General features: G+C 40.4%; 1 protein-coding gene across 1 annotated transcript in view; it reads right to left on the bottom strand.

Moving 5' to 3' along the window:
- Positions 1 to 23,693, bottom strand: part of LIN28B (lin-28 homolog B) — a 72,169-nt gene extending 48,476 nt beyond the window's left edge. The window contains exon 1 of the mRNA XM_035109315.2: positions 22,927 to 23,693. Within this exon, the coding sequence (XP_034965206.1) occupies positions 22,927 to 23,283 (357 nt within the window). The 5' untranslated portion in view covers positions 23,284 to 23,693. The remainder of the gene's footprint in view (positions 1 to 22,926) is intronic.
- Positions 23,694 to 24,066: the final 373 nt, after the last annotated feature.

Genomic DNA, 24,066 nt, shown 5'->3' with positions numbered 1-24,066 from the left:
ATTAATATTCCTAAATAAGTTAGGAAGTTCAGTGTTGCCACAGATGAATAGAGAAAAATACTTTAAGACTTAATTCATGCTTTAGAATAAATACATACATAAGATCATGCCAATCTTCATCATACATTTTAGAATTTTTATATACTGTACATTGTACTGAAGGAATGATTTGCTAAAACTGTTGTCACTAAAAGCTTTATCCAGCTTCTCCTTAAAAGCCTCTAGCAAATGAGGTAAAGATTTCCCATTGTGCACCTGCTCTGAGTGTTTAACCTAAAACTACCTTCTCACAGCTCAAATCTATTGCTTCCGTTCTCTGTCTTCGCAATATGGACACCAGATACGAGTTATGTCCCAAACACAGCGTTATTTGATGACATTAGAATATTCCACTTCCTTTCACCTTTGGTGTTTGCCATCTTGGGATTCATTTTGAGAGAAAAGACAGGGTTATACATGCCATGAAATTAATTGGCAATTTCATTCTCAGTGAAGCAGGATATTGGAGAAGACATGGGAAAATTCACAGACCAGATCTACCAACACACTATATAGCAAAACATGAACTTCACTATCCATCTTTTGGTTCTGTAAAGTTTTCTTACTAAAGATAAGACACTGGTAGCATCACAGTTTCAAAGTTACCATAGAAATGTTTAGTACTAACAATCAACAAAAGAGTCAATATCATCTTGTGGTCAAAAACACAAAACTAAGGATGAGTTTTCAGGCCCCTTATTAAATATACCTCTGTTGTTTCTCTAATAAAAAAAAGCTTGATGTTTCTAACTCTGTCAATCTTATCAAGCCTTAATTAAAGGAGTTGTCATATTGACTTCACTGGATTTATGTGAGAAAAGATTAGTCAGGAGCTGCCATGATTTCACCTTTGACTTCAAGATAAATGTTGCCTTGTCCAGTATCATGGTGGTGCTGACGTATACCCATTATGGATTTGGCTATAATGCCTGCAAAGCTTTAGATCTGACAACACCACTATCTCAGTATGGCTAACTTCCAAGATCAAAGGAGAAATGGATAGTTTTGCCAGTTTGCAAAAAAACAAAAACACAAAAAACCCACCACAAACTATAATGTGGTTCAAAGTAGTACTACAAGACATAAACTATATCCTGAATGCAGGCTTGATACGTTTCCCTATCTAACACTCAATTTTAAAACAGGCATCAATCAGATGCTGTGGAACTGGGCATTGAAGACTTAGACCATGGAGGTCTAGGTTGAAAATTCTTACTCAGTAAAGTTCCCTTTGAGACTTTGGCAAGTCAGGGTCTTGATTAACATTCAAAGTTGCTGCAAGGATGAACATGATGGGGGAAACCATCGATGCTTCTCTTAGAATGCAAGAGGGAGAATGTAATACACTGAAACAGAGAAATTGATAGCAAACTCTTTCTCTCTCTTTCTCCCCTCTCTACTTCTCTGAAAATTTCCTGACTTTGCCTTTGTTCTAATCAGCTTCCCCCTCATTCTGGGTTGCTAAGCAATATAAAAGTAAGTGTTATGAGGGCTAATCAGATAGTGCTAAAATGAAGGAGGCCAAAGTTAAAACACACAGAGCTGAACTTTTCCGCAAGCTTGTTTACTTGTTAAGATCTGCTTACAATGTTGCACTTGAATTAAGCATTTTGGCTGCCCAGGTTTAGCAAGTATAACCATTAATCCCGGAAGGCACCCTGCATTCAAGACATGCTTGTGTGATTAGACTGACTCGCACAGTAAATTTAGTATAAACATTATGCATTACCACATGAAGAATTTTTGGAGACCTACATCCAAAAGAGGTAATTACCACTCCCCACCATACTAAAATAGACACAAACTAAGGTTGTCATGAGCTTTCGTGTGCATGCACACTTCTTCAGAAGTGTTTCGACTTTGGCAGATCAACACTGCTACCTACCTGTAACTTAGTCAGAAACATTACTGTCATTAAAACTGGTACAAGCCTTATTTACTTTTTATATTTCTTAGCTGCCTAATAACTAATGCTTTGTGGGTGAAATATATCTTTATAAAGAACAACAAAACACAAAATTGAAATCCTAAGCAGCTGCATTGAACATTGAACAGAGAAAGAAGAAAAACCATACCAGTAGCATTGTCCCAGGAAAGAAAATACGGGTAAAAAGATCACATTTTTAAAACCAAAAAGATCTTCATGGCTCAGTTTTTCCTTTGTTTTCTAATTCATTCATGAATTCTTAATGAGGAACAAATTATTTGAACTCTCTTTTAAAAAGAGTTTCCCTTAAACACAGGCATACCCCTCAGACCCAGCTATTTCAAGTGCTAGTTTCCACAAATCAGTGCCTCCAATCTGAAAACAAGTTAGCAAATATTTAGTCTACTCCCCTCCCCCTCCACCATGTCATTGGTGTTGACAGTTATGACAGGGCTTAATCACCTGCTGCAAAATGGGATGCCCCATAACTATATTCAGTTCCACCCTGCTCCAAGCTTATCAGAGTTGACAGTACCAACTGCTTTGGAGTATATACAGAAGTCTAGAAGGGTAATTTGAGCATAGAAATACATGACACCCCCACCACCAGGTATATAATTAAATCATTGCTGAACTTCAAGAAAAAATATTTATGGGAAAATGTTCAAAGGTGCTTTAGATCTAAAATAATTCTGTACCATAACACAGTTGCTCATTGACTTGACTTATACTTAGCTAAGGGGATGCAGGTGGCGCTGTGGTCTAAACCACTGAGCCTAGAGCTTGCCGATCGGAAGGTCAGCAGTTCGAATCCCCACGACGGGGTGAGCTCCCATTGTTCAGTCCCAGCTCCTGCCCACCTAGCAGTTCGAAAGCACGTCAAGTGCAAGTACACTCTATATTCCTGCGTATAAGACTACTTTTTAACCCAGGAAAATCTTCTCAAAAGTCAGGGGTCGTCTTATAGGCCGGGTCATATTTCTTATACGGCGAGTACATCCCAAACTCTGTATTTTAACTGGAAAAGTTGGGGGTCATCTTATATGCCCAGTCGCCTTATACGCCGGAATATACGGTAGATAAATGGGTACTGTACCGCTCTGGCGGGAAGGTAAACGGCGTTTTCGTGTGCTGCTCTGGTTCGCCAGAAGCGGCTTAGTCATGCTGGCACCATGACCCAGAAGCTGTATGTCGGCTCCCTCGGCCTATAGAGTGAGATGAGCGCCTCAACCCCAGAGTCATCCGCGACTGGACCTAATGGTCAGGGGTACATTTACCTTTTTTTCCTTAACTAGGCACAAACATTTAAACAATCAGCCTGTCTCATCATCAATCAATCAGATTAGCTTTATCATACAAGATAAGACCCTCAAAACCAAGACAAAATGAACTAAACACACAAACAAACAAAAATAAAAATGAATGGAGGGTTCCAGCAGAGATCTTTCAATGTTTTGATGTTGAAATATGACCAATTGCTCTTTTTTAAAAAAGCAAGACAGAAAACACTCAATTACAAACTAGCCACCCTCAAAATGAGCCTTTAACTAGGATTTCAACCTACAACAGCGCCATGATTTTAGATGACATAAGTACTTAATTAGAATAGGAAATAACATTTCCTCAAAGGGGGGCAGCTAACCAAACCAAATTATCAATAATGAGCAAAACAACAAGATCTAGAGCCTGCAATGCTGTCGGTCAAACATTTCCGTCTTTAGATTTCAGTCTGACATAAAATCCATCACCAGCTAGGTGGGTGGGTTGGTGCCCCTCCCCCACTTCAGCATCCATGTACATTCTAAGAAAATATGGTATCATTCAGTAACCTCAAGTTATCCAGAAACAGGAAACATTTCTCCTTCTGCCTCCATGTGCCACCCCCACATACATGTGTATACTTGAAAGAATTCCGTTTCTCTCTCCCTACCTCCCTTTAAACTCTTATTGAGTTCTACAGCTTAAGCCTTATAAATCTACTACTTTTTTATTTTAACATTTCTCTCTCCCTTAAAAATAATATGTTGGCATTTCAGGATAAGCATCAATTAAGGTAATTGTGTGTGTGTGTGTGTGTGTGTGTGTGTGTGTGTGTGTCTATTAGTCTGTGGTTATGAATTCAATTACAAGCATTTTCGGCCCAAATTTGTTATAAATGTCAAAATAGGATTTCTGATCTCTGAATCATTCTCTGATTCACCTTCAACCCCTAGCCATGACTCACGGGGGCAGGAGGGGGGGGAGGAAGGGAAGTCACGTGACCAAAGGCACTGAAAGGGAAAGAGCTGTTTTCTTTCCTTTCTGGGGGGAGGGGATATTTATAAAACACCCTTCCAGCAAAAGAAACAAAGGCATGGTATTAGCAGCACAGGGCTATTCATGGGTGGGGCCTGCATGCCAAGGAGCTATAATGGAGCTGAGTTAATCTTATCGGGAGGCCCCACTTTAACCTTTTGAATGCACCCAATTTTTAAAAAAAGCAAAACAAAAAAGTGAAACGGCATCTTCCCCAGGCCCACTGCAAGAGCAATTATTCAGGCATTTTATCTAAAGCCAGAGCTACAATCAAAAGACTTTGGTTGGGACATCAATTCATCATTTCCAAACAAAACAACCTCTTTACTTCTTGAGAGTCACCTCAACTTGTTCTGCCATTTTAAAAAAAAAATGCATTTTTTTTTTAAAAAAAAGCTCTTCCCCTTTCCAATGCCATGTGTGTACTTCAAAGGCTTCTTGAATAAATAAGAGTATCTGATAACTAGACAGATCTGTGGTCCAAAAGGTTTTGCACCAAAGCTGTGTTTGGGATGCAGAGATAAGAACAAAACATAAGACATTTGTTTCAATTTGGGTTTGGTTTACAGTATTTGCAGCTTTAATACTAAATCATGTAAACAACCCTTTATTGGGAAGTGTCAGGACAAATATTAAGTGGAGAGGGGGCAGGTATATTATTCAGCTGAACAGCCTTTTCCTCAATATGGCAATTTTCTTAAAGCAGGGGGCACAATTTAGCAAATGTTAATCATGCTGAGCAGCACTGATTCCAATGGTAGAGTTAGGCACACATGTTTAAAATGCCTCCTAATAAATTTATTTATTCATTAAATTGAAACCAAAGAAATTTTCACATTTTTAACTTTTGCAACATTGTGTCTAGTCTTATCAACCTAGTAACATTACCAAATTAAAAAGCTTATTCTTATGCTATTATTTACACTACAGAGAGATTTTAAATTTTCCTCACAATAACCCTGTGGAGAGGAATATTGATACGCATTGAGGTTTACCACCCTTGTGATAGGCTTCTAACAACTCTATAAAGTTCAGCTCCTTCGTGGGTCAATGCTCCCATCTTAAACACAGGATATGTGTGGCACAATCTTCTCTACATTTGTATTCAGAAGTATCACTGATTGATAAGGGGTATAAGTTAGTGTGTATAGGATTGCGGTCAAATTTTTGATTTGATTTACTATAGACACACCTCTTTTCCAAAACTGTGTTCAAAATGGCTCAGATAAAACATCAAGGATCATGCCCATCCACACACTACTGAGTTACATCCAAAGCAAAATGCCACATAGTCACAGCAGAGGCAAGTTTTGAACCTAGATTTCCTAGATCAGCGTGGCTACCCAGTGGCCCTCCTCCTCTGGCGACCACTCATAGCCGAGTAAGATTGTCTTCCATAAACATGGTTTTAACAATGGGTCCGTAAGTGACTGTGGAGGCCAATTCTGGATCCACACGTCCTTCCGCAGTGGGGACATTGGTTTCCAGGCAGGAGTTGATCACGGTGTGGATTTGCCAAGCGTGCCTTCCTCTTAGCACGTTTCTCCCTTGCGTCCTGAGATCGAGTTTCTTCAAAGCCCATGACACCATTGGTAAAGGCTGTTCTCCAACTGGAGCGCTCGCATGCCAGTGTTTCCCAGTTGTCAGTGTTTATACTAAATTTCTAAAGATTTGCCTTGACCACCAGCAGTACGCTTTCCATTTTTAAGTTCGGAATATCTTTATCTTTAAAAGTGGCCCTCCATATATTACTGGATTACAGTTCCTGTCTGGGATGCGGGTGGTGCTGTGGGTTAAACCACAGAGCCTAGGGCTTGCCGATCAGAAGGTCGGCAGTTCGAATCCCCGCAACGGGGTGAGCTCCCGTTGTTCAGTCCCAGCTCCTGCCAACCTAGCAGTTCGAAAGCACGTCAAAGTGCAAAGTGCAAGTACATAAATAGGTACCACTACAGTGGGAAGGTAAACTGCTCTGGTTCGCCAGAAGCGGCTTTGTCATGCTGACCACATGACCTGGAAGCTGTACGCCAGCTCCCTCGGCCAATAACGCGATATGAGTGCCGCAACCCCGGAGCCTTTACCTTTACAGTTCCTGTCACTTCTGACCACTGGCTGTGCTTGTGGGGGTTGATGGGAGCTGGGAATCCAACAACGCATGGATTAGCCATCTCTGTCCCAGTTCCTGTTCCAACTTCCTGTCTATTATATCCTATTGGAAATAGTGTGCAATAATAATTTACTTTGCTCCAAAAGATACACTATGCTTATATTTTTGTACACAGCTTTAATGCAACTGACATATTTTTTTAAAGTATTTTAGATGCATTTGCAGTGACATGAAAAGCAGGTTAATATTAAGAATTGCTGCACTTTTTTTTTTACACACAATGCACATCATAATAGGCTAACAAAAATGGAATTCTAAAATCTGTTGTAGACCAATAGCAAAGAAAGGTTCTGACAACTCCGCAGAGCAATGGAATGCCTGTGGAAATAATAGGCAATGAATAGCTGTGACCTCTCGGCTTCCCTGGTTTTACCAAGAGGATCTGCAACCTGAGTCAAGAGGGTGCAAATTCCTCACCATTTCTAAATCTTGAGTAGAGTGGGGGAGGGAAGCCTTAAGGCAGACTGCAGTTTTCAGCTCAGCACTTACAAGTTTACATCCACTGTGATTTAGCCACAAGGTTGTTTGTTTTGTTTTCAAATGCAAGTATTTCAATTTGTTAAATAGGAAATGGTTTTATATGGCCTTTTCAGATTTTTTTTAACTTAAAAAAAAAACCAACCCTGACATTATGCTTAGTACCACAATACTGCCCTAAACAGGAGATATCCTATCTCCACAAAATGGAGGAGGGGAAAGCCTTGCTGAATAGGGGATGGCCATGCCACTCATTGCAACAAGGAGGGGAGGGGTGGGGGGAGGGGAGAGAGAAAGGAAGAAAAGCCACTGGATGAGAAAGACCAGTGCTGACTTTGCACAAATGGTGAAGCACTTGGTCAGCAAAGAAACTTTTAAATTAAAGCAGGGTAGCAAGGAGCGTTGGGTAGACTTGCTTATTTGTTAGCATGTGTTAATAAAGCTGTATACAGCAAAAGAGGAGGGGCACCCAAAACAGTAAACAGCAACAATGCACCAATATCATTATTATATGAATATGAAGCCATTTATTTTTCTGAATAAAATCATTCCTCTTAGAACATCTGTGGATCATTAGGCTTTAGCAGTGCATTACGGAACAGTGAGGGCTGGTTTGCAATTAAAAGGGTTGGCATTTTATAAATGAACTTCAGAGGCCTCTTATGCCCTCCCTCATTTTTTTTTCAGGGAAAACAATGGTTTGTCCTTTTGCCTGATCAGGAAAACTGTTTCTACTTGGCCCTGAAAATCAGGATTGGATACCACACTGTGCTCCCAATTTCCAACCCAGTTTTGCATGATATGCAGAAATCACATTCAACAGCAAACTATGGTTGCCAAAAACCAGAGAGGAAAGAAGAGAGGAAATCCCAGCACAATTTGAGCAGGGGAGAGACCATCAGGAATAAAAATCTCATTCACATAGTGTTGAAGTGTGGTTTAACATGTTGTCTGGTATGTGTAGGTACAATTGCTATAAAACAGTCAATACAGATTTATTTGCAACATTTTAGTTAGTGTTTAATGAAGCTATATCAGACAGAGCTGTTTGTGTGCTGATGTTTCAGAGTTTTGTTTTGTTTTTTAAAAAAGGTGTCAGAGACTGTCACCCTAAGCATGCATACATGGAATAGAGTTTCATTTAAACTTAATAATAATAATGCTAATAATAATTTATTATTTATACCCCGCCCATCTGGCTGCTCCCAGTCACCAGTCTAGCTGCCGCATTGTGGATTAATTATAGTTTCCGGGTCACCTTCAAAGGTAGCCCCACATAGAGCACATTGCAATAGTCCAATTGAGAGATAACTAGAGCATGCACCACTGCCCGCCTCCTGTCCCCCACAAACAGTACTTCTGTCTTGTCAGGATTCAACCTCAATCTGTTAGCCGCCATCCATTCTCCAACTACCTCCAGGCACTCACACAGGAACTTCACCACCTTCACTGGTTCTGATTTGAAAGAGAGGTAGAGCTGGGTATCATCTGCATACTGATGAACACCCAGCCCAACCCCCCTGATGATCTCTCCCAGCAGCTGCATGTAGATATTAAAAAGCATGAGGGAGGACAGAACCCTAAAGCACCCCACAAGTGCTCCAGGGGTCTGAACACTCATCCCCCACCACCACTTTCTGAACACGGCCCAGGAGGAAGGAGTGGAACCACTGTATGACAGTGCCCCCAGCTCCCAACCCCTAGACTGTCCAGAACGATGTTATGGTCGATGGTGTCAAAAGCCGCTGAGAGATCCAGCAGAACTAGGAAACAGCTCTCACCTTTGTCCCTAGCCTGCTGGAGATCATCAACCAGTGCGACCAAGGCAGTTTCAGTCCGATGATGAGGCCTGAATCCCGACTGGAAGGGATCCAAATGCTCCGCTTCTTCCAGGCATGCCTGGAGTTGTTCAGCAACTATTTGCTCAATCACCTTGCCCAAGAATGGAAGATTTGAGACTGGGCAATAGTTGGCCATATTGGACGCAATTAAAGATAGTTTTTTAAGAAGCGGTTTAATAACCGCCTCTTTCAGCAGGTCTGGGAAGGCTCCCTCACAGAGAGAAGCATTCACCAACCCGCAAAGCCCATCGCCCAGGCCTTCCTGGCTAGCTTTTATAAGCCAGGATGGGCACAAATCAAGAAGACAGGTGGTTGGTTTCACTCGTCCAAGCAGCCTGTCCACATCCTCAGAGGTAACAGATTGGAATTGATCCCACGCAACTTGACTAGACAGAACTCTAGCACTCCCTCGCCCCGACCCTGCTCCCATGGTGGAGTCTACCTATTTACATACAGATTGGCTGTGCTTGCATGTAAGACTACGTCACAAAGTACAGTTTAGTCAGCTTTAAGGTGTGCATGCTGCATGTTGGTGCACAAAGCTCTGGTGCCCTCCAGACATTGATGATCTACCATCATCCTTGACCATTGGCTAGTCTCAAAATGTCTGTATTCCCATTGCTATGTGCAACACAAATTAACAATGAATAAAGATTCAAGGTAGGTAGGCGTGTTGGTCTGACGGAGTTGAAATAAATTAAGAAATTGTCCAGTAGCACCTTAGTGGCCAACTAAGTTTGTTCTGGGTATAAGCTTTCAGGTGCATGTACCTTCTTTTTTTGTATCTGAAGAAGTGTGCATGTACACGAAAGCTTATACCCAGGACAAACTTAGTTGGTATCTAAGGTGCTACTGGACATTTTTTAAAATTTCTTTATTTATTTTATCAATGAATAGATCAGAGTTTGGAGGGCCCAGCATACAGGAGGCTCCAGTCAATAGAAAGCACCTTAAGAGTTCTGTTTATTCTCATTTGTAAAACAAATAAAAATTAAATTGCATCTTTTAAGCAGCTGTTACCCCTAAAAGTAAAAAAATACTTATGATTTTCTGATAACGCTTGAGAATGATCACACTTAAGGAATTTAATGATATTATGCATACAGTTGTGTGATGCTGTCTCTGTACTTAAAAAGAAAAAAATACAGCTCATGAACATGAAAAAATGAACATAAATAGCTTAATTACACCATCAGATTTCTTACTCCCCACCCCCCAAGGCGGTATTTTTTCTTAATTTTAAAAAAATGTAATGAACTCCTTTACAAATGTTAGCACATACGGGTACATATTCTGAATCAGACAATAGTCATCATATACAAACTGCAAAACCTTGGAATGCTGACTAGATTATGCTATTAAACGAGTATAATGTAGGCTAATGCTTGTTTGCACCTGTGAAAAATCTATTTTCAAATGTCACTATTGTTGGTCAACCAAAAAGGCAATGGACCAAATCCAGATTGGCCATCCAGTGACCAAGGCACCAAGATACAGCAAAGGCTTTGTGCTGGCGTAGGGCGAGAAGTCATATTTGCCAATCCTTCATCCCCTGTGCCTCCTCTCATGATGCTCTGGAAGACCCTACAGTGTTCTGAAACAAAATTTTAGGAGGGGCAAGGGGCTGCGGGAGGTATCGGAAAAGACTGCACCCCTATCATTCCATCAGCAGAATCATTTCAGCTGGCCAGCTGGAAGGTTTCCTTGCTCTCATCCCCACATGCTTGCTCTAGCAGTTCTCTGCCCACCCTCCAAGCCAATTTGGTGAAGAAAGGGGTGAAAGCCCCATTGCATTAGTGGAAGTTCTTGCACAGGTTTCCATTAGCGGACCTCATTAGCTGAATCGCACCCACTGAAAACCAAATCCAAGCTCAACACTGAATTCAAGCTCACCCACTTTAATTTGTCTGGATAGCTACTTTTCTCACCAACAGGAGTATTTAAACTTACTTTTGTGACTCTTGTAAAACTACGGTAAGTAAAACATTCATTAGTGAATGAATCTATTTAGGATTTTGTTTCAGGAATGTATTGAAGAGCTATGCCAATATTGTAGTTTTTGCAATCCTTCTCTTTTCATGGTTTGCATATTTGAAAAAATACTTTAATCAGGACTTTGTATAGAAACACTACGAAAATGTGAATATTTTTCCAGCTCTAAAAGAAAGCCATATTCCCTCCACCACCTCCCATCTTGGAGAGGCCTCTCTAATGCGAAATCTGTGTTGCATTAGAGAGAGGGGGGGAGAGAGGGAGAGAGAGACAGAGAGAGAGAGGGAGAGAGAGACAGAGAGAGAGGAAACTGAGGATGTGTTTTGCACTGAGCTTTTAGCCTGATGCAGTATTTAGTGATGAAAGGGCAGCAAGTTCTGAACTGTTCACACATGTGTAGTGCTAAGGAAGTGCTAAAAGGTTACTAACCAGTGCTGGAAGAGCCCAGTTAGCAACCATTCTTACTCAATGCATCTTGCAGATTTCAGCTGACTGGTTCCTCTCCCTCACCCAACTAGGAAACTACTTAATAGCCAGTATGTATTGCAAATAATAATTCAGATAGAAAAGATCTCACACTTTGTGCTTAGCTTGCCTAATCTGTTTTGTGGCCCATGCCATTTTCCCTGTGCAGGAGAGATAAAGCCAGCCCTTAGACTGGCCTTCTTTGCAATGTGAAAACTGAGCACAGGGCTGGTTTCCCCTTTCTGATCCCAGGTTCCAGAAATTTGGAGGAAAAGGACCCTGTGCATATGCAGCCTCCATAATGTACAGATCTGTGCTGCCAGGGCTGATTCCCACCACTTTTTGAACTTTAAAAAGGCTAGAAGGTTGCTAGGCAATTAGGAAGGGGTAGGCAAGGAAGTGTGATCCACTGGAAGTAATTTTATTCACCAGAAGTCATCAATATTGATTAGCTGTAAGGTTTGTAACTGAAAGTATTTCACAGAATACAAAATCCCTGAGTGCAGAATCTGATATTGAGTGCAGAATTTAGTGCAGAATTTAGCTTTCTGAGAAACACAGTTCTGGAGAAAGAAGCCGCGGTGCAGCTTGAAAGTGCAGCCAATGCCATTTTAAATCAAAGAAGGGAAATGTGACTGAACATAACAATGCTCTCTCCTCATGCTTGTCAAAACCAAAATAAACCATGCAAAGTTACAAATAGAGTACAGAATTCATGCAGGATACAAAATCCACTTTCTCTTGGTTTAATCCCCCCCCCCAGTACACAACACGCTGGTCATTAGTCATGATAGCTTAGAACAGAATCTTTATTTATATTCACAGAGGTAGTATTCCTCTGGTTACCAAAACAGGATGTAGCTACCTCCAGCTTCAATTTCAGCTCTAACCTTTTCCTGTCCACCACCACCACCTCCCCAGCTATTCTGCTTCACCTTCATTGTTGTTCCTGGAAGGCTTTGCTCAAACTAACCACAAGTGTCTCACAGGTGTGACCAGGGGTAGTGAGGCTTTTTCAGCCAAAGGACCTTCCCTTCCAGAAGCACTATGTGAGCAGAGCCAGAGGCAAAACACAAGGCAACAAATGCACCTCTCTATCCTACATGATCCAAGTTCAAGGACACATTCCATCCAAGGGGGGTGCAAGTAAAGGATGTGATGTGGGGAGAATTATGAGGACCAGACAGAGAAGACTGGAGGGCTGACCCATGATTTCCCATCTCTGATCTAGACCCTGCCCCTAAAAAAGAACCATATACAGTAGGTCAATGGTCTAATGACTGATAGGAGGGAGAGTGTCCTGCATGCTCTCTTTCCCATCCATCTTTGTGGTTAATGCAGGTATGGAAGGGCAAAGCAAGGGACAAGTTCTGGAATCTCTCTCCTGTCTTTGTCCTAAGCTTAGTGATTGCTCTAAGCCACCAAAGTAGCACTCACTCTTAAGCCTATGTAAACTTTCCCCCTATCTATTTCGGGGGTGGAGTGGGGAACTAAAAATATAATTTTGCACCAGTTTATACACACAGTATTACATTGCAAAGCAGACAGCACAGGAATGAAAAATGTTAGGACTTCATTGTGGCCTTGATAAGTAGCCTATTAAAAATCAATAAACAGACTCTTCCACTGTAAATCTTTAAGCATTTGTGTAGTCACACTTTTAAGTGTACAAGTAAGCATTCTTGATAAATTGCTGTGCAGTAAATACTTTACAAGGGCAGCATATCAGCCAATAGGTTAATATTGATGAAATTAGCCAATAAAATCTCAAGAGACCTTTGAGTTAAGAACTTGCCAAATGATGTCGTAAAAATGAAATAACAGTTGCTGCTTGGGTGTGCAAAGCCAATGCAATTCAGGGTAGTTTGATTTTGTTGGTTTTCAAGAAGGACTCCTCTACTATACACAACCAAGTTATTTTAGTTTGTAGAAAATCAGAGTACCAGTACAGTACTCTGTACCAAAGAACTGTCTAGCTGGATATCTGGGAATAATTAAGAAATGCACAGTTCTCTTACTGGGATGAAATAAGAGGCTTTAAGAGAAACCCTTTGCCCTTCCTATCTGAAAAATTAATGATAAAGTACACATTGATCAGCAACATTCCTGCTGCAGTACCAAGTGCTGTCAAATTAAAGCTTTACAAATTCCTGGAAGTTGACAGGGTTCCTGTTTCATTCCTTAGTTAACTCATTTTTCTCTGCATCTTCAGCAACGCATCTACCATTACAGCAACTGATGTGTAAGCATATAACATACTCCAGGCAGCATAAACGGCAATACATACAATTTTAAACTGCATTAAAATTAGGAAACTCTATTAAAAACAAATAGTGCAGGGTAAACAGAAACATTTTGGTTTTTTTTAAAAAAGCCATTTAATAAAGCAAATGTCTTTTTTTAAAAAGCTGCATATGCATCTGATTGTTAGTAAAATAGAAAAGGTGGGTTCCGTGCAATGCTGTCTGCTTGCAAGTGGAACAGACTTCCATACATGCAGGGCAACTTTTGCACTCCAACATGTCTACCCAAAATATGCTCCAGAGTGTTGGGAAACCTTCTGGAGCAGCTTTTGAGCACCCATGCAGGGCTGCTGTGGTGGGTGGGGGTGGAGAGAGATCAAGGTGCATAATTGAAAGTCTGTTTGTGTCCCATCGGATTCTGCTCCCTCTCTTTTAAATGATACATGAATTAAAATTTAGGAAGTTTTGGGATAAATCTACATATAGTTGGATGTAAACAGCAATGGATGGGTCCAAGATAAAAATTTCAAAACTCTAATATCTGATCATATTGCTTCACCGTAAGCATGATTAGATTATAATGACTATGCCTACTGCACAAAATGAAGCATTGCAGATGCATTGCCCTAGCACTAGCACAGGATACAGTCTCTCCCTGCCATAGGCAACAGCTGGTAAATAACCCCACTTCCCACAATAAAAATAACACCATGTGTAACATCTTTCTGCAGGTGGATTTATAATGCAGGAACAGGTTAATCCATTGGAAATCCTACTACTTTCAGTGCAAGGCACTTACAAAAGAAAAGTTTAGAATTTCAGCCCACTATTTCATCTCCTGATTGCCTAAGCCAGGGGTCAGCATGGGGCCGGTCCACTGTCCCTATATTTTGAAAAGGAAAAATGAACAAATTCCTATACCCCACAAATAACCCAGAGATGCATTTTAAATAAAAGGGCACATTCTACTCATGTAAAAACACGCTGATTCCCAGACCGTCCCCAGGCCAGATTTAGAAGGCGATTTGGCCAGATCCCGCCCCCGGGCCTAAGTTTGCCTACCCATGGCCTAAGCTTTATTACCCCTATTGAGCATAATCTAACAACTAGTATAAAGTACCTAAAAAGAAACTAGCACATACTAGCTAGCAACATGGAAGATAGAAAACAGTAATTTCACAACATAAATGTCTTAATAAAGAAAAGTGCCATTGCCACAGGACCAACTACTTCTAATCTGACTGAATTCCATTGAGATCACTGTTTAAATTGAACCCAGGACAAGAGATGGTGTGGGCTGACAGTTCTCAGATCTGGGAATCAGGTAGATGGCCTGTTCTAGATGATGATGCAGTGCCCTTGAAAGAACAGGTCTATAGTGTGAGGGGACTCCTGAATTCAGGTTTGTTACAGAAAGCCCAAACAACTTCCATAGAAATAAGTGTCTATTACCAGCTTCAACCCAAGCTTTGATAACCTGAGCCGATTACTGCAGTGCATGAAGGGTTAATGCATAGCCACAGCAAACTGAAATATGAAAATACAAAGTCAATATCCAAAGCTAAATTTCAATTTATATTGTGACTTAGTAGAACAAGCTGCAAGTTTCTAACTATATAACTTGAGGTATTAAGTTTCAAAGAGATGATACTAAATATCTGTGGTTATTATGCAGCCGTGTGTCTAAGCCACTAGCAAATTTGGTTGAGGAATCTGCTCTCATGTTTCAAGGAGACAGCTAACAATCAGATGTCCAAGTAGCCTTTACTGCATTGTGAGTTAATGAATTTCTCTTGCTTAAATAGGAGTTCTCCACTTAAGTGAGCTGTGGACATGGTCATCCAGTGCCAGAATTTTTGAAAAGTAGATGAGACGTAAAATTGTTTTGTTTCACTGATCTTTGCTCCATGCTTATGGACCACCAATTTACATATGTACATTCCCATTTTGCTGTCCTTTTCAATAGATTTTCTTTTTACACTTATGTTCAAATCATTTAAATAAATTTGCAAACTGTTTAAGAATAATTTTCTATTTGCAGCTTAGCAACTTTTAAGCAGATCAAGATCACAGACCAGTGCTAAATCAAGTAAAAAGAGATGGTCATGCACGCCTGTTCTGGAAATTACTTTCATATATATCAATGCACATAAAGTGGATCTCTTAGTAGTACAGAAGCAAGGATACCAAATATAGAGAGATACCAAATATAGATACCAAATATATATAGAGAGAGACACCAGAAGCTCAATAGAAGGCCCACAACATGGAAGGGATCCATACTTAACTTGAATTTCCATATTCAATGTCAACTTGCATAGTTCTTAAAATACATTGTTCAAATAATCCTCTGTTTTAAGGTCACTTGTTTTCAGATGTAGGGTTTTCAGAAAGTAGTTTTGCACCCAGCATTGCTTCTGCACCGCCAGGAAGAAAGAGACAAAGAAAATGCATATGGGAGGTCCCAACAGCTAATTCTTCTGTGACTTCACCCATATATTCTGATGGTATGGTGAGCCCCATAATGTCACACATGCCAATTAAGAAAATTCTAACAAAATCAGCAGTAGCTGTATATCCTTAACAGTCTGGAGCATTCCACCAACTGGGTTGCTTTATTTTTTTCAAATAAATATTTCAGGTCCCAGTGATGCTCAGTTATTACCAATTGGATTCATGGTGGACCGACAACTCTATTCAAAGAGCTGGCTGTGAGTTTTCAAACTTCAGCTGTTATAATATGCTATTGAAGCTGGAATCACCATGGCTACTAGCACCAGAGGTGCTAGCAAATCTCCAATGAATCCTTGCTAAACAATGTAATGTTTGCTCCTTCCAGTAACAGGGCCTTGAAAAAATCCTGTATTATTTTCCACCTTGGGAAGGAAGATAGGGATGAGAATGGGCAATATGCATAAGTGCTTCCTTCTTTGGATGTCCTAGGCATTTCCCAAGATTCTTATTGAAAACCAAGCTCAGATTCCCAATTACCAAATGTAAACACAGGTTAATATGTATTGAGAAGTCATGGTTTAATGGTGGTGGTGGTGGTGGTAGAGGTAGAGGAGCAGGAGCAGGAGGAGAGATAATAATATGGTGTTTGCTTAAGTAAATAACCAGCAGATACTTACAGGTAGGTAGCCGTGTTGGTCTGAGTCGAAGCAAAATAAAAAAATTCCTTCAGTAGCAGCTTAAAGACCAACTAAGTTTATATTTTGGTATGAGCTTTCGTGTGCATTTCGTGTGCAGATACTTGTAATCTACCAACATGAAAATGGAGGTAGCATAGCTGGATGGGAAGAAAGTGCACAATTATCAGAGAAACACCATTGTTACATGCACTAATTTATCATTATTGACTATTTTAGTCAATAATTTAGGGGTGGGGGCTCTTTTTGGCCCTGCTTGAAATCTAGGAGACTTGAACAGTTATTCTCTTGACTTGAGCAAACCACTACTGGCAAAGCGAAGCTGGCCAATCAATGTGAGATAAATTTTCCAAGTGAAGAGCTCCTGAGTACATTTATCTGGCCATGGGTGTGATTTAGTCCCATTATAAAGGAGAGAGAAAGATAAAAGAAGTTGACATCTCTCACTTCTAGCCTATTTAAAAAGGAACTTTGTGGTAAAGCTCATGAGTTGTGGGTGTTGAAACGGTTTGCACATTTCCCACCATGAAAACTTCTCTTCCAATAGTTACCTCAAAAAAGAAGTTAAGAAATTAGTCTGTTTCTTGTCACCTCTTTAGACTATCTGGTCATTCTAAATTACAGACAAAAAAAATTACAGCCATGTCTCAACTGCAATGTTAGCAAATATTCCAATATTTCAGAATACTTCAGACCAACATTTATGCAGCTTATAATATGAAAAAAGCCAAATCTACAAGGTTTAATCAACCTATTGTGCAAAACTATACGTATCCATTAAGAAGCAGTGTAATTGAGTTCAATGAGGTGCAATTCCAGGTAAATGGAATTTATAACTGCAGTCTAAATTGGTGCAATTATTAAGAGTTGTGTTCAATAGCATTGTTTTGTTCCTTGAAAGCTTCTGGATGAAGATGGCAACGAGTAAGATTGTTTGTCCTTGAGCTCCACTGCCTGTTTTTATTTTTATTTTATTTTTAATAGTTTCAATAGCTTTATTTTGAATAGTCAGTTGGCTCAGAAGTTAATGTTAATTGCAGTGTACAGACAAGAATGTTTTACTTTTACATGAAAAGCTGTTTGATCCAGCAATGGCTTCCAGAGATAGGAGAAAGATGATTTGTACAAATTCACCTCTCCCTCCTTCTCTCTCTCTCTTCCTTAAAGCACCTTCCATGCTGTTCCAGTGGATTACCCATCCTTCTAGAGAAAATTGGGAGAGGTGCAAAGTGAAGGAAGAATAAATGAAAATAATAATAATAATAATAATAATAATAATAATAATAATAATAATTTATTCTTTATACCCCGCCCATCTGCCTGGGTTTCCCCAGCCACTCTGGGCAGCTTCCAACAAAATATTAAAATGCAATAGTCTGTTAAACATTAAACATGCTGGATCAAAGAGCTTTCAGTGAACAGAATGACACAATAGGCTGCAACCATAAATCTTTAATTGTAGATAAAGCCCAATTCAACATAACTATTAACAAGCAAAAAAGAAGAGGCTCTAGGACATTTAAGACTTCCTCTTCTCTGTCTCAGGATTCATCAATGGCAAAAGATACATTACTCTTCCATCCATTTATCAAAGAGAGCATATTGCTCTCTTATTGTGTTTCTCACAGTAAGAGCTACAAATAAGCTGCAATCTGCAGTCACAAGTATACATACTAGACGTAACCAACACACCTTGATGCAGCTAAGCTTACATCCAAAGAATTACATTCCTGCTTCTGCTAACATATTTTGCACTCTCCCACCCCCACAGCAGCCCTAAACAATTTGCTCTGAATAATTGGAGGGAAGAGTGTGGGAAGGTGGTGGAAAAGATTGCAGGGGGGGGGGAATGAGAGGTTTACTTCCACCCATCCATTGATTGGAACTTCTACCAACCTTAAAAGCCCAGTAGGAGGACTCATTTGGTCAATGGCACAGGATCTTGGGATCCAACTTGATAATATTTGTTTCTCAATAAGCACACTTAGGATTGTATTGTAAAGATGGGTGTCTTATTCAAGCATCAATACTTTTTTAAAAAATTGGATTGGTCATAATATTTTGGGGCCTTGATTGTTTTTTTATGAAACATGCCACATTCCTAAAATTTGGGAATACTAAAGATAGTAAAAATATTGCTAGAAGGAAGTGCAGTTTTAACAGTGTCATCTTATGCAGGTCTACTCAAAACTCAAATCATATTGTATTGAATAGGACGTACATTAATGCAAGTATATATAGGAAATATGATTGTGTCAATCTGTAGGATAATTTCAGGTACATGTGAAAAGCAAGCATAGAAGCCATTCTATTTTTAAAAAAGAAATCACAATGTCTATCCATTATTTTTTTTAATCCACTGCACAGAATTCAGCTAGCATCAATAGGATTTACCACCAAATAATAAATCTGGAATAAGTAGGATAAGCAGGGGGGAAACCCAACAATCTCATTGCTCCCATCCTTCAAGATTAATTGATGCTACAATAAATGAACACATGCACAATGTTTAGTTCAAGTATGGGTTATTTGAAACTGTAGTGGATAAATTATATCATTCCTAGCACCCCGTTTAGAAAGAAGCATCAAATATTCAATAACCATGGACCCAAAATTCGTTCCAATTTTGCTGAAATTAAGATTATATCTTAATATATAGCCCTCTTTATGAATTCAGATCAAAAAAATGTGGGATTAAGGTGGGGAGGTTCCACAATGTCCACACATGCAAACGATGTTGCAGGCTTTTCAACATTCATCATTAATATCTGAATTAGCATGTTGACCCAGACATACTTAGAATCCTCTTTCAGACCTTGACATTGAATGTAGGAAGGTCTGAAGTGGAGATGATGTAGGCATGGATAAATGGGGGTAGGGGCTGCTTGAATGCCTCATTCCCCCACCACTTTAAACTCACTCGTATTTGCTCCAAAATGTATGAATAGGGTTTATGTGTACAAATTGTCTCATTCCCTTCTCCAATATTATCCTCCTTTTGACAAATTCAGCATGTTCACTTCAATACCTCAGTACTGTTTTTGTCCCAGTTAGGCTGGCAAAACATACTTTCTGTTAAAGCATGGCAACGCAGGAACATTATTTCCAATTACTGCCATTATTGCCGAACATTTTTCCACAAGCAAAAAATATCTCCAAATGCCAACTAAAACCTGCACAATTATAAGCAGTTAATTTCTTAAATACTTCCAGACATGCTGCTAAACGCAACTGAAAACAAATTTCCCATCTATTCAACATTTTCTCAGAACAACCCCTTGGTAGCACAGAACTGCTACATCAAAATGCTGTACATGAAGACAGTCCATTATGAACATTCACAATACACATACAGTATTCAAGAGATGTTATTGTTGACTTAGATGACAATACTAGTTACACATATCATAGAGAGTTAACATATTCCTTCACATTTATATTTATCTCTTGGTTTTGGCTTTGCTTTGCTTACTGCATACTATAAATGTTCAGTACATGGAGAAGGGATCATTGGAGGAGGAGGAGGAGGAGGAGGAGGAGGAGTTTGGACTTTATATCCTGCCTTTCACTCCCCTTAAGGAATCTCAAAGCAGCTAACAATCTCCTTTCCCTTCCTCCCCCACAACAAACACTCTGTGAGGTGAGTGAGGCTGAGAGACTTCAGAGAAGTGTGACTAGCCCAAGGTCACCCAGCAGCTGCATAGGGAGGAGCAGGAAAGTGAACCCGGTTCACCAGATTACGAGTCCACTGCTCTTAACCACTACACCACGCTGGCTCCATATATGGATTCATATACTCCGCTTACTACAAAATTATTGGGCGCCAGGTCACATATGCACCTACACCACTTGAAAATTTATCACCTGACAAGCAGTAGTGTGTGTGTTTCTGTGAACTTTCAGTGGAGATTGGAGTTAAAGTGATAGAAAATCTCAAACTGTGGCATTAGATTCCATGATTGCTCTTTCACATACAATTGTGATTGTTGCAGCTATCATGTGATGACTCTGAGTGAGTGAGTGAGTGAGTGAGTGAGTGAGTGAGTGAGACACAGAGAGTGAACACAGGGTATTTATCTCAGTTCCATTTTAACTATGACTTGCATCACTGTATCTGGAAGAGAACACATAAGATAAAAAAAATTGCCCTCAGCCTTAGTGATAAGGTGGGATATCAAATGCACTCTTCTAAAAAACACCATTCCCTCCTTACCCAAGTTTTAAAATGTATACCAATAGCCAGTAGTATATTCCACCTCCAAACATAATACATTGTTCAGAATCAAAAAAAAAACCCTGGAAGAGGGCTGTGTGTGACACCAGTCTTGCCACTGCAATTCTCAAAGCCAAATGAATAGTCCATCACAAACAGATACTATTCCAGCAGTGGAATAGCAGCACTGAAGTCAGAAAGCACAGGTCCAGCTGCATGATCAGTTCAATGAGTGATCTTATCAAAAGGCACTTATTGGAAATGAGTTTGTTTGTTCAGTTATGCTGTAAACATTTCTGATTCTCATACTGAAGAGCAAAGAAAATAATACTGCATATGACCAGAAAAACATTCCTTCATATATAACATGATAAGCATTTAGCATTGTAAACCTCGATACAGTGACCTCAAGAAAGGTCAAAGTGGCAGGGGAGAACAGGAGCAAAGCCCAGAAGCTGCTAGCAGTCAACACTGACAACAGCTTCAGTACTTATATTTCAGAAAGGCACATAAGAAAAGGAGCAGCTTTCATGTGCTAATGTCAAACTGAAAGTTTAAAATTATACAGAAGTAACACTTCTAGTTTACAAAACAGACACCCAATCACAGGAGATCATTATCCAATTTTATTGGTAGAAATAGAAATTATAAAGTCACTAATTCCAGAGCAGTTTCACTGAATATTGCAACAGCAAGTGGTTTTAAAACTGAGGTCACGTGTCCTTATTAAAGTCTGCTCTATTATAAATAGGACCCACAAAATAGATGAGGGGGACTCCCAAACTGTGCAGGGCTTGGACCAAACTAGGGTTTCAGGAATGATATATATACACCGTACACAGAGATTAAAGCCAAGCACACAAATGTGTCAGTTTGCTAGAAAAGGACTACCACCATTACAAAACGTAAGGCTGTCATTAGCAGTTCTCATATGGTCACAACTCATGTTCTGAAAACAAACTATAACCAATAGTAAGCACATATGGGGTTAAGGACTTCTATTTAAATCAATTTGAAGTTTAGCAAAATATATTTAGGCTTAAGGGTATTTCATTCTATGAGTAACCCAATGATTTACCCTTTTGAGATTACTACAATAAAAAGAACACTACAATTCATATTTGAACTACCGTACTGCTTTTCAGGGCTCAGAAAATCAAGGGGTAAAGAAGACAGTTCTAAGAACACACACATGCCACAGGTATTATTATTATTTTGTTACATTCCCACTATTGCTGTAATGATTTTATAGGTAGTAAATATCAACATTGGCTTGGACTTGCTTTTATAGACACATATATGAGGACAATAGCCACCTCTTGTACTTTGGCTTTTGAGCCCTCTGCCCTTAAGGAGACAATGGCCTTATACATGTCAGGAAAATGTTTTCCAGTCAGAAGACCTCCACACACACAAAAACACAAAACACCAGTGATCCTTTGATAAATCATAGTCCACTATACGAACTCTTAATATCCACACTACACTGCAGCAAAACAAATACAAGTTGTGCACTACTGTTTGATCTGAACATAAACATCATAAAAACAAACCACAACACTATCTAGCTTTTTTAAAAGAAAGAAAGAGCCCTCGGCACTTAAAAGGATCTTAATTTTCACCATGGGGAAAGTTATCAGCACCATCCTGTGCATGTTTACTGAAACATTAAGTCCCACTGTTAACTCTGATAAGTATGCACAGAGCTCCAGCCTGGGTGTCATTTAGGTGACTTGCTTTTTTTCTACTACGGTATCATTTTAGCAGAGAAGAATCTCTTCTATCACGAAAAACTAAAACACAATCCACCCACAAACAAAGCAAGAGAAGGCTAAACAAAAGCAAAACTTTGTACATTACTAAAAAAAAACCTGTTGAGATAGTACACTTTTCTTTCTGCAGGACCAACAAGCCATGGATACTGATCTCATTTGTGGGGGGAGGGCGGTTGGATGACAAACAGAAACTGCTATCTGAAGCTGGCTTTAAACAGAGCTCACAAACATCTACGGAAGCATGCAGAGAAGAGGTTTTTAGACCACATAAAACGAAAGCATCGCTTAGAGGAAAATGGGTGGGGGTGGGGGCTGAGATTCGACTAAAACAACAAAACGGGCTTACTTGGTGTACAAAGACATCAACCGGAGTCTCCAAGGGGCTTCCCTCGCGGTTGAGCATGGAAATAAATCCGAACCCCATTCGCACATTAAACCACTTGCAATGGCCTGTTCCGTTGAAAACCTGGGATTCCTCCTCCTCCTCCTCCTCCTCCTCTTCTTCTTGTTCCGGCAATTTCCCGGGCTCATCTCCACCTTTACGCGCCCCCGCTGATTTGAAGAGGAGATTGTGGGAGAACAAGGACGTACGTACACACACACAAAAAGGGAAAGAATTAAATTCTAGTAACATCTCCTTGGCGCTTGTGCAAGAACGATTGCTACAGATGACACAAAAACACATGCACGCACGAACAAACATTACGAAACCAACCTTTGTTTTTCCCCTACGCACAAAAACATTAAGTACACCAAAGTCACAGAGGAAGTAGTAATTTTTTTATTAAAAAAAAAACACACACGCACACACGCACCAAAAACATCCAAAGCTTCAGGGCACTGTCGAAGGAAAGGCAGCATCTGCTGTGACTCACTCCGCTTCTATTTCTCACACTCCCCCCACACGCAGCAGCCCAGCTCACGTTTGCTCTGTACATACGTGCGATCCTGCCCTTTAACTCCATCTTTCAGCCACATAAACCACCCCAGAAAGCGATACTTTACTTGGGTACTGCTGGTTGAGCACCGATCCCATCCCTCCCCAGAGGAATTCGCAGGCGAATGAGCCCTGCCTGGCCAGGCGAGGTGGGAGGAGGAGGAGGAGGAGGGGAGGGGAAGGGGCCGAGCCGAGCCGAGAGAGAAGGCGATTGCGCAACCACTTGGAACGGCCCATCCAGCAGCGAGCGGCGTGTTTCTCCTTCTCCAAGTGCGCTCAGCGCCTTCCCCTATCCTTCCTCCGCCGAATCCTCCCCTCCCACTCCGGAATCACTTTAATCTGGACTCGAGGAGAGGAAGAAGGGGGCAGGTGTACAAAAGTTTCCTCGTTGCCCCCCCTTTCTTCCCCCCTCCTGGCCACTGCTTGCTCAATCGCGCAGGAACAATTCGAACAGAAGCCCCCTCGGAAAGCTTTTCAAGTTGGGTGAATCGAAGGGGGCGGGGCAGAGCACTGGGGAAAGCTCGCCCACAATAGGTTCTCCCACCCACA

This window comes from Zootoca vivipara, chromosome 3 (assembly GCF_963506605.1).
Source record: "Zootoca vivipara chromosome 3, rZooViv1.1, whole genome shotgun sequence".
NCBI lineage: Eukaryota > Metazoa > Chordata > Lepidosauria > Squamata > Lacertidae > Zootoca > Zootoca vivipara.
Note: the sequence above shows the minus strand (reverse complement) of the source record. Positions and strands in the feature narration are given on the sequence as shown.